We start from the raw sequence: 12225 nt of genomic DNA, 5'->3' as shown, positions 1-12225 counted from the left end.
CAAAGACTATTCTCAGTAAGTGCCCAATCAAGAAACACTTAATCTGACAATAGACTTTAATAGAAGCCAATCCACATCTAAGATTTCCAGGGAACGTTCTGTAGAGAACTAAGTCATGCATGGACATGTGACTTGCCCAGGTGACTCCAAAACTCATAGATTCATAGATATTTAGGCCAGAAGGGACCATTATGATCATCTAGTCTGACCTCCTGCACAATGCAGGCCACAGAATTTCACCCACCACTCCTAAAAAAGACCTCACACCTATATCTGTGCTATTGAAGTCCTCAAATTGTAGTTTGAAGACCTCAAGGAGCAGAGAATCCTCCAGCAAGTGACCCGTGCCCCATGCTACAGAGGAAGGCGAAAAACCTCCAGGGCCTTCCAATCTGCCCTGGAGGAAAATTCCTTCCCGACCCCAAATATGGCGATCAGCTAAACCCTGAGCATATGGGCAAGATTCATCAGCCAGATACTACAGAAAATTCTTTCCCGGGTAACTTGGATCTTACCCCATCTAAAAACCCATCACAGGCCATTGGGCCTATTTACCATGAATATTTAATTACCAAAACCATGTTATCCCATCATACCATCTCCTCCATAAACTTATCGAGTTTAATCTTAAAGCAAGATAGATTAAACTCGATAAGTTTATGGAGGAGATGGTATGATGGGATAACATGGTTTTGGTAATTAAATATTCATGGTAAATAGGCCCAATGGCCTGTGATGGGTTTTTAGATGGGGTAAGATCCAAGTTACCCGGGAAAGAATTTTCTGTAGTATCTGGCTGATGAATCTTGCCCATATGCTCAGGGTTTAGCTGATCGCCATATTTGGGGTCGGGAAGGAATTTTCCTCCAGGGCAGATTGGAAGGCCCTGGAGGTTTTTCGCCTTCCATCTTGTAGAGGGATTCTACACAGGGGGAGGGAGGGTTTCCACCCACAAGAGAGAAACTATATAAAGCCCTGAGAGACCCCTCCATTTTGTCTTCAGCTGGCTCAAGAGGTAGCCTCTCCACCCCCAAAGAATACCTGAAAGAAACTGGAACAAAGGACAGTACCTACAGGGGTGAGAGTGATTGCTGGACCCAGACTAGAAGGAGGCTAGTCTGTAAAAGAAGCTTATTGGAACATCTCTGAGGGTGAGATTTACCTGTATCACTTTCTTACTGTATTAGGCTTAGACTTGCGTGTTTTATTTTATTTTGCTTGGCAATGTACTTTGTTCGGTCTGTTACTACTTGGAACCACTTAAATCCTAAATTTTGTATTTAATAAAATCATTTTTTACTTATTAATTAACCCAGAGTATGTCTTTATACCTGGGGAGGGGGGGGGGACAGCTGTGCATACCTCTCTATCAGTGTTATAGAGGGCGAACAATTTATGAGTTTACCCTGTATAAGCTTTATACAGGGTAAAATTGATTTATTTGGGGTTTGGACCCCATTGGCAGTTGGGTATCTGAGTGCTGGATACAGGAACACTTCTTAAGCTGTTTTCAGTTAAGCCTGCAGCTTTTGGGGAACAGGGTTCAGACCTGGGTCTGTGTTTGCAGCAGGCTGGCGTGTCTGGCACATCCAGGCAGGGCACTGACGTCCCAAGCTGGCCGGGAAAACAGGCTCAGAGGTAGTCTCAGCACATCAGGTGGCAGTCACAAAGGGGGTTTCTGTGGCCCAACCCGTCACAATGTCCATGTGAAGTGGCAAAGCCATGTGATAAATTGCAGAATTATGTGATAAATTCACTCCACACCTTTGTCTGCCTCCTCCTGCCCAGGAAACCTACTACTCTGGGCCCTATTCTAGCTTCCAAAATTCATTAACAGACAGCAGGTACCATTTTATTTTGAAATTAATCTGCCAGAGAAACTTCATCCTGAAAAACATGGCATCTTCCCTAAAATTACACCGGACCAAAGCCCAAGACAAGCAAGATCTAGCCTTGGGTCGTAACAAGCTTTTCTATACACAAGCTTTATATCATTGGAAGAGGGAAATTTCCAGTTTCCCAATGGGATCCATAACACCTACTTCTAGCCCCTGGAGTGCCAGAGACATTTTCGTATGTAATATATGTGGGAATAAGTAGAATGGATGCAATAATCTTGCTTTAATATGAAGATAGTGTTGCACAGCTTTGTCCCCATGTTTTGCACTTCTCCTGTTTATATCCTCTTCCTTTCTACAGGACTTGACATTGATTTAAGTAAGTAATTAATACCAGATATCCACTCATAACCTGCAATCCCTGATGCTCTAACCTCTCCATGTCACTTTGTAGTTTACTTCTGTCCTCTTCCATATAGACTATCTCTCCAATTTGGTGTTATCTGCACAACTGTTCATTGCTGAATTTATATAAAAGAAACATTGGAGAAAGACAGACATGAAAAGAGGTCCAGAGCTTTCTTAAGGGTTAGAAATGAGCAAAAAAACTGCTGGAAATCCCAGCAGTCCTGAACAAGGGCCACAACTAGAAGAAAGCATTACTGTTAGATGCGTGATGGATGCTGCACCATTGTGACAGAAGCTGCTCTGCACACCACTGACGGTAGCTTGAGAACCTCTATATTATGCTATACAAAACTCTAAGGCCAGTGCATCAACAGCCTCAGCTCACGGCCTTCCAAAACCTAGGTCTAATCAGTTCCTGAAATCTTCTATACAAAAGAAAACTACTGAATATACTCATTCATAAGGCGAATTTTTTTGGTAAAAAAGGGAAGCGTCGGAGAAGGGGGTTGGCTTATGAACGGGTATAGAGATGGAGAGGTTGAACATGCCCCTGCCCCACAACAGAGGGGGCAAGGAGAGGCAGCACAGCCAGCAGAGCCAGAAGGGAAGAGGTGGGGCCAGAGTCTCTCCACTTCCGGCCACGCTGCTCTCCCCCACAGCCTCTGAAGCAGCTGCAGCTCCAGGGCTCCCAAAGCCTCCTTCAAGTTTTCAATTTGCTTACAACTGGCAAACTACACCCATCATTTATTTATAAACCGTGATGCAAAGAAAGTAATATCACTAGCCCAAGAGCTGATAACTACTACCTCTAACTTTTCTGTTCAATCACTGCATTCACAAAACTAGAGCACATTCAGTGTACAAACTTACAGTTGTTCTCAGTAGCACCACTTCACAGTCTTTAAGTGTAGTCCTTTTGCACGTTGCTCTCACACGCCACTCAGGCATCCAGTAGAGGAGGAGGAGGAGGAAGCCACCAGTACAAAGCACCCCTATAGCAACTAAAACTAGCTTCCAGGGGCACCGATTATAACCATAAATCTCCTGTACGGAAACAGGGAAACAAATAATGAACAAAGATATCCTTAATTGCTTTGGCTGAAAAATTCAGTAGTAACCGGTTACAAACTGTGGCAGATAAATGTGTCATATTTCAAAGGTTTTTCCTCCTTTTCTTTGCTAGGGGGAGGGTTCAAAAAAGTTTATTTACTATAGTGTGGCAACTGCTTTGTTCAGTCTGATGCACATAGACTCATTAAAACCCATAGAAGTGCTAAACCCAATTTAAAAACACTGCAATACAGAAACAGACTCCTCCCCAGACTGCTGAGGGAGCTATGCAGGGAAACTTACGTTACAATCTAACCTTTAGTTTTTAAGGACCCAGTTCTGGTCCATGGTTCTGAAGATGTAAGGGAACATGGCATGCAAGCCTGCTCTACGCCCCAACAACAGCTGTGAACAGTTTAGTATTCTTCTTTCTGCTCACAATCAGACAACAAACTAGGGTGGATACAATTGATAATTTTTTGAAAAAAAAATTGATTTAAATCTTCTTTTTTATTTTATTTAAATTGCATAGTTTTTAAAAATAAACCTGTTAAAATGACATCTGAATTTAATATAAAATATGTTAAGACCTAAACTTACTAAAATATCTTAAAACAATAAAAAATATGCTGAATACATGAGCCTCTATCAAAATCTTTGAGTTAAAGACTGCTTTTCTATATGAAGAAAGAATCACAGGTAAAACATCTAATTTTTAGGTCAAGCTTTATAGATAGGGCACTATAGGTCATGTATTGTAGTAAGGGCTTGTTTTGTTTAATAAAAATAAATTTTAGATGCTGTTTTGGGTGTTTACTTAAATTTCAGTTACCATCCTAATGCAACTTGACACAAATCATGAGCAAAAGGTTAATTATCTATAAAATAGCATATCATTCACCATTTTCTAACATACTAAAATGTGCAATTAATAATAATCTGAACATATTAAGCTGTATAATTGCTTCAGTAAATGTATATAGTTATAGTGTACCCTCCCAGGCCGCAAAAAGATGTACCAAATCTCGTGTAAAGGCTCTATTTAGCTGTAAATTAGCATGTTTTAACAGTTATTATGCAATCAACGAAAAAGCATCTTCTTTAGAAAATAACAAGTAGAAGTTGATCCAAATCGAGGACTTAAATCAACATTGTCTACTTGGAGATTTAATGCATGATTTAAATTGCTGATTTAAATCAGGCTGACTGACAAATGGTTTTCATTCTCTGGGGAGGAAATAAAAAGGGGGTAGTTGGGAATGGGAGGAAGGAATGAACTACGTTACTCTTATTTCATCTTAAAATGTAATACAGCCAAGCCTCTAATCGTAAGAAGGTACTTCTCACCCAAATGATACTTGGGAACATATTGTTTTGGAAGTAGGGCTACCCACTGTAACGCTTATGTACAGCTGGTGAAACACTAGCATGAGACACAGCCAAAAAAAACCCCAACCACGCTCCAAAGACAGCAGTTACTGTGGCAACTGGAGAAAGTCCACTCACCTCCTAGTAGGAAGCAATATTCAGAGTACTCTCTTGTTACAATGAAGAACAAATTACACAAAAATATGAAGTGCCTCTTAGGATAATAAATTAACAATCAAGGGTAAGTCCTATCACTATCTGGGTACAGCCTGAGGCACAAAAATTTGGCTGAGTGTTTCCGTGCAGTAACTCAAAGGAAACTTTCAGATGCTGAGCGGTATTTCCTCTGTCTCATATTACATGGAACAAATTTCCTGTTCTGTAGTATCAGTAAAATGGAAGCGATCTTTGAGACCCACCAGCATCATTCACATTTATGAAAATATTAACACCTAAAGGTATCTGCAAAATCTCTTTTTGAAACATCATCACACTCTAATTGCTAGAACTCATTTATTTTCGTCAAAAGGTTGGGGTTTTTTAGGGTTTTGACCGGAACAGTCCCTTCTTTAAGCCCTGTTCCAGCCATCCCGACTTTTTTGGCAAAAATGGGTGTTTGTCCCATTTATTCTTGCCAACGTGATCAGCTGGCAAGTGCCAACGGGACCAATGCAAATGGGACACGTACAAATGGGACAAATGCTCAGTTTTGTCAAAAAAGTTGGATGCAGAGGAACATGCTGGGTGGGGCTGAGCTACAATGCCAGCCCCGGGTGCAGGGGATGGGGGTCGGGGGAGGGGGGAGAATGATGCAGGGCTCGGGCAAGCAGCAACGCCAGCCCCAGCCTTGCACGGGGAGCAGGTGTGCTCAGGCAAGTGGCTCGGGCCAGCCCCTCACAAGGGCGGGGGGGTTGGGTCAGTCTAGCCCCACACAGTGTCCCGTTTTCCCTTTGGGAAATATGGTCACCATATTCTTGGGACAGGAACTGCATCTGGGTAAGTGTGCCAAGTGTGTGCACAGAGCACAACCAGGCCCACAGCTCTAGCCAGGCTCCCTACCACAAGGGAGCAGGGCCACAATTTGTTTTTATGAAACACTTCACTGCAATTTTCCTTTCAAAGGGTATTGAGAAGTAAAATACACTGTGGGACTGGTTAGAGTTTTGGCTGTACAGATCTGCTTGGTTCTTCATACTCTCTTTAGGAGTTTGAATAAATGGAAATTCGTACCCCAAGATTAGTCCTCTATGATTCCAGAAGGGGCTCATGAGGACTGTGCCTAAAGCAATATGCCCCAAACAGAAAAGCAACATTTTCTTCAATTTGTGAAACGAGACCGTAAAACTGATTACCATCTCATCCTCCTCGCCTGTATTGACAGTCTTCTTTTCTTCCTTTTCCATGTTTACTGAGATGTGGAACTTCTCAACTTCAGATACCGGAAGACCTCTAGCAAGAGAAGTATTAAAAAAAACCCAGTTGAAGCCATATTTTGACTACTGTGCACATGCATTAACTTTTGATGTTTCACTGGCATAACTACATTCACAACATGCATGTACATGAAATGCACGGACACCCAACCTGCTTTCATCTAATTCTTAACAGAATATGTGACCATAGTATATGTTAAAGTATTTTGCTGTTCAATAGACAAAAATGTCCACTAAAATAGTTAACTTTAAAAAAATATTTCAAAACCCAATCTTAGTCTAGAAGTCTATAAATTGTTATTTGACAAATGGAAACAGATATAACTAAAAATGCACTTCTAGCCACTTAGATGCCTCACTAATATTAGTGAGTTTATTCTCACAACACCCCTGTAACGTATGAAAATATCTTCATTTTAAAGATGCGGAACCAAGATATATAGAGATTAAATGATTTACCCAAGGGTCACACAGGAAATCTGTGGCAGAACCAAGAACTGAACCCAAATATCCTCACTCTAAGTTCAGTGCCCTGGCCATAAAGCCGTCCTTTAATTTCTACTTGAAATTGGCTGAAACCTCTAACTGCATTTTAATTTATTATTATTATATTCCAACATCAAAACTAAAGCACCTCAATAAACATACACACCATTATATATCCTTAGTATGAACTGTATTTTTAGATTCTTATGGAGATGGAAATGCACAGCTGGAGAGCAGTACTAAACAGAACACAAGAATTAGAAATTCTTATTTTTATTTATTTATTTATTTTGATATTGTGACAGCACCCAAGGGCCCCACACCACTCTAGGTGCTGAACAAATATACAGAAAGACAGTCACTGCCCAGACAAACCATTTCCAGACTCAAAAAAAGACAAGAAGTGAGTAACAAACAAAAGAGAAGGCGGAAAGTCGAGGGTGACAAGGGTAACAGTAGTTTGGTCACACAGTTATGTGAGTTTATTACGTGCCCACATTGATGTTTCTGTCTCATTAGAAAGGTGCTTTCTTTTACAATTAAATATTAACTATCCAATGGACATTCATCCTAGCCATAACAGATGGACAGTTTCTTGCAGGGTACACACCAGACATCAAGAATTGAGAAGTGGCTTGGAGGAGAAGTAGTGGCCATAGGATTATTTCCCCAGGAGTGCAGGGGGCTGGACTAGATGACCTCTCGAGGTCCCTTCCAGTCCTACGATTCTATGACAAGGGATAGTGTGGAAAAAACTGCATAGCAGTAGTCTCCAACCTTTTTATGCCCAAGGTCTGCTGGCATGGTTCTCATAACACAAGAACTAGGGGTCACCAAAATGAAATTAACAGGCAGCAGGTTTAAAACAAATGGAAGGCAGTATTTCTTCACACAACGCACAGTCAACCTGTGGAACTCCTTGCCAGAGGATGCTGTGAAGGCCAAGACTATAACAGGGTTCAAAAAAGAACTAGATAAATTCACGGAGGATAGATCCATCAATGGCTATTAGCCACGATGGGCAGGATTTGCCAGACCCTGGGAATGGGCGACAGGGGATGGATCACTTGATGATTATCTGTTCTGTTCATTGCCTCTGGGGCACCTGGCACAGGCCACTGTCAGAAGACAGGACACTGGGCTAGATGGACCTCTCCACCCCAGCCTCCAGTTACTCCTGCCCACATTTCTCAGCCCCACTGGCTCCCCATCTCCCTCCTTTTTCAGTCTCTTTGCCCAGCCCAGCCCAGTTCTCTCCTTTCCAGCATTCATCTGTATCTGCCCCCTCCAACTCCTTTCCTCACCCCACATGGGTTCCCAGTTCTCATCAAACTGCTTCCCTCTCTTGCTCCCTGTCTTTCCCTCACCCCACCAGCTCTCAGTCCCAATCCCCTTGCCCAGGCAGTGCCAGTGTCTGCCCCCTCTCCCCACCCCACTCCTTTCCATTTCTTGCCCCTTCTGCATTTGAATGAGGCAGCTTTTCCCTCCACACTGCTGAGAGGCGCCCTGCTCTCAGTTCCTATGCCCAGCCCCAGCCCCAACTGCAATTGCAGTGAAAGTCAGCCCTAGGCTGGAGCATGTCCAGTGAAGAGAGAATCTTCAGTGAATGTAGCCGCAAAGCCCTAGCAAGTCAAAATTGAGCATGTGTGAACTGCGATGTTTCAAAAACTTATCACTTGGCCAAATTTGGGCAGATTTTCATGTGGAAGGTGTCATAAATATAAAGGGAAGGGTAAACACCTTCAAATCCCTCCTGGCCAGAGGAAAAACCCTGTCACCTGTAAAGGGTTAAGAAGCTAGGATAACCTCGCTGGCACCTGACCACAATGACCAATGAGGAGACAAGATACTTTCAAAGCTGGAGTGGGGTGTTGCTTTTGCCGGGACCAGAGCAGGAATGCAGGTTAGAACTCCTGTAAAGGGCTAATAAGCAATCTAGTTAGAGATGCATTAGATTCTGTTTTTTTAAATGGCTGATAAAATAAGTTGTGCTGAATGGAATGTATATTCCTGTTTTTGTGTCTTTTTGTAACTTAAAGTTTTGCCTAGAGGGATTCTCTATGTTTTGAATCTGATTACCCTGTAAGGTATTTACCATCCTGATTTTACAGAGGTGATTCTTTTACTTTTTCTTCTATTAAAAGTCTTCTTGTAAGAAAACTGAATGCTTTGTCATTGTTCTTAAGATCCAAGAGTTTGGGTCTGTGTTCGCCTATGCAAATTGGTGAGGATTTTTATCAAGCCTTCCCCAGGAAAGGGGGTGTAGGGTTTGGGAGGATTTTGGGGGGAAAGACGTTTCCAAGCAGGCTCTTTCCCTGTTATATATTTGTTAGACACTTGGTAGTGGCAGCAATAAAGTCCAAGGGCAAAAGGTAAAATAGTTTGTACCTTGGGGAAGTTTTTACCTAAGCTGGTAAAAATAAGCGTAGGGGGTTTTTCATGCAGGACCCCACATCTGTACCATAGAGTTCAGAGTGGGGAAAGGAACCTTGACAGAAGGCAAAAGGCATATATATCCCTGCCACAAAAGCTACCTCTCGGCCAAAATTCAAGTCACTGCTCCAAAGCATAAGGATGCAAAAGCTTCTCAAAGAAGGTCACTGGAATTTTTTAGTATGGGCAAAACACCATGTTTTTCCCTAGCTTCATTCTCGGAAACGACTAAACCATTTTAGCTGAAATATCAACCCAAATGGTTAAAGTTTGGCAATGTTAAAAATGACTGAAAACAGGGTGAAGGGAACCATCAGGCAGCATTAATTGGGAGTGCTTGCATCCCCACCTATAACAGAACATGTATTATTGTATGCTTAGGCCTTGATCCCTCATGGAGAACAGTGCAGGCAGCCCATGTTCCAACACAGACAACCACTGAAGTCAACTGAGACCCAAATGGGTCCAGGAGTCCATCTGCAGGGAACTCCTTGCAGGATCAGGTTCTTAGATAATAATACAAGACTCACTAAGAAATAAAGATTAAAAATAATTTCTCTATTATCCTTTTTTTAAATAAACATCACTTCTAGTCAGCTGAATAACTGTGTCAATGTCCTCCCACATTCGTTTGAACCAAGTAAGTAACCTCTTTCTACAATATTAGTTGTCACAGTTCCAATGGAAGCAGAATCTCAACAAACAAATCATTCAGAAAAGTGTATTAACACCTAGTGTACTGTAGAGCTAGAGTGTCCCCATTTGTCTTCAAACTATGCTTTAGCACAATTCGTTGACATGGCTGCACAAGACAGGCCTCTGTAGAACACTGTGGAGCTAAAATGATTTCTCCTAATAAAAATATATGAATTTTAAAAGTCCAGTTGGACTACTTACTTTGGTCATGCATTCAAGGTGTCTACATTGCTAAAAATGCTTCCAGTCATAAAAATACAAATACGACAAACTCAATTTCCCATTCCACTGCTAAACTGACATTTTCACATGACCAACTAAAATCGAACTGTTGGCGTAAATTTCTATTACTCTAGTTTGACTTTACATATATTTTTTTTTAATTTCAGATGCACACCACTGCTCCATGGAGTACACAACAGTTAAAGTACTCTCTAAAACCAGGTATTTGAGTTTATTAAAATTGTCACATGCACGTTCTTCACTACACGGCAGATTAATTTTGAAGTCTGTTTAACTGAGGAAAACATCTTCGAAATGTTATTAGTAAAAAATGCCCTAAATTAATGAATGGTTTCTAACAAAACTGAACATTGGAATAACAACACATGTCAAATGCAAGTTTATGTACGCACCACAGATAAGTCACAGGATTTTTTTCAAATCAGTTTGTATAACCAGAAAAGTTTTTGGTACGTAATGAATTATAGTTTACAGTAAAGTTCACAGCAGTCGTGAGAAAAGATTTCCATTTCTCATGCTGGAACTAACTTGCTCCATCCCTAAACAAAACATGCATGTTACTCTGCTGCACTATCAGTGTCAGTGCCCGACGGCAGAGTCCGATTCTTGATGAGAACAAGAAGAACAGGAGGACTTGTGGCATCTTAGAGACTAACACATTTCTTTGAGCCTAAGGTTTCGTGGGCTACAGCTCCAGCCAAAGCAAACAGTTGCCAACACTGAGGGGCAGAAGAATAAATGGCACCGAGAAAGCACTGAGGGGGAGAGGAATAAATGGAATTTGATTATTCATATTTGCATATCTGTTTGCAAAACTGGGTCAGTTTAAATTCTTAAACTGGGAATCATTCCACAAACCACATGGCACAGATAAACAAAGTATTTTATTATACTGTTAGGCAGACAAAAAAGTAATAAAAAAGGCAAAGCATGCTGATACACCGTTTTCATTTTGGTACTGAAAATCCTGTTTCAGAAATAAGACTGTTACTTTAAAAATTAATAAAAATATAACAAACTACTCCCTCATACAAGTTCTATCTTCTTTACTAATACAAATATGCACATACCATGCTGTCTAGCCACCAGAACCCACAACAATAAATATATGCATTCCAATGTAAATACATGAACATGCCCTCACCCTATCAAATATCAGAAAGCTGCTGCAATTTGCAAATTAAATGTTCAATTCTGCAAACCTTGTCAACTATTTCCAATGGAACTCCCTGAGTAAAAACTACTCATGTGAATAAGAGTTTGCGGGACCAGGACACAACCTCAAATATTCAAACAGTTAGTACAAGTAGTGTGTCCTCAAAACTTTCCTAGCATGAACTAATGTTAAGCAGATAAAATTCCTTCATCTCACCACTACCAGCTGCTCTCCCCCTACATCTCCCCTCCCGCTAGCTGTGCTCCAGAGGAAGCAGCTCCTGGAATCTGAAGGCCCTCCAAAAGCAGGGAGTGGAAGCTTGCTCCACTCCCTGCTGCACAAATAAGTCATAGAAATCAGCAGAAACAGACACCTGCAAATAGCAGCTGTGGTAATGGATCAGCTCCCCTCTTTGCCAATCATGGCCCTGGTACAGAGCAAGGCACTTTGGTCTTCAGGCAGCCATGGACCTGAGGAAAATGCCAAGGTTCAGCTGGCTCTATCAACAGCATGGAGAAAAGAGAGTCAAGATTAGAAGGAAAGAGAATAAAGGAAAGCAGCGCGAACAGGAAGAGTGCCCCCCCCCAAAAAAAAGGAAGTTGAGGGAACCCAATAAAAGGCATAATGAAAGAGAGAGAGAAAAAATGACATGAGAAACAAGATGGCAGATGTGGAGAGAAAGAGAAAGCAAAGAAAAAGCAAGTAGCGACAGTTTAAGAATAGTTTTATTAATATGTTTTACTTATTCTAAATGCATCACAGTGAATACACATAGACACAAATTAAAAATTGTATCAAACTGGTTTAAGCGCTTATGTTCCTAGCATCTTGCCAATATAGTCCTCTGCTACAAAGCTGGGCAACATTAATAAATGTGATATTGTTAAAAGCGTTCTAGCCATGATACAAAGTGACTATATTCTCCTCCGAATATTCTCAATTCCTCATTTCAAACTTTAATTTGCACTAATGTGCAAACGAGGCAAAAAGGCACAAATATACATAATCTGTTAAATTTAACATTTCATGGTAATTTATCTATCAAAAGCCTTTTTAAAGTCTAAAGCCCAGGTACAGAACAAGGCCTGTATATTCAGTTGTCTTGCAAAGTAAC

The 12225-nt window shown here is 41.1% G+C and overlaps 1 protein-coding gene across 8 annotated transcripts in view; it reads right to left on the bottom strand.

Annotated features, from left to right (window-relative positions):
* Positions 1–12225, bottom strand: part of ATP13A3 (ATPase 13A3) — a 137119-nt gene that overhangs the window by 66404 nt on the left and 58490 nt on the right. For all 8 annotated transcript variants that reach the window (XM_078854341.1, XM_073358999.2, XM_073358995.2 and 5 more), the window contains 2 exons: positions 6017–6113; positions 3117–3290 (listed from right to left, as the gene is read on the bottom strand). In XM_078854341.1, the coding sequence (XP_078710467.1) occupies positions 3117–3290; positions 6017–6067 (225 nt within the window). In that variant the 5' untranslated portion in view covers positions 6068–6113. The remainder of the gene's footprint in view (positions 1–3116; positions 3291–6016; positions 6114–12225) is intronic.

Source organism: Lepidochelys kempii, chromosome 9 (genome assembly GCF_965140285.1).
Source record: "Lepidochelys kempii isolate rLepKem1 chromosome 9, rLepKem1.hap1, whole genome shotgun sequence".
In the NCBI taxonomy this organism is placed as follows: domain Eukaryota; kingdom Metazoa; phylum Chordata; order Testudines; family Cheloniidae; genus Lepidochelys; species Lepidochelys kempii.
This window is presented reverse-complemented; position numbering and strand designations above follow the sequence as displayed.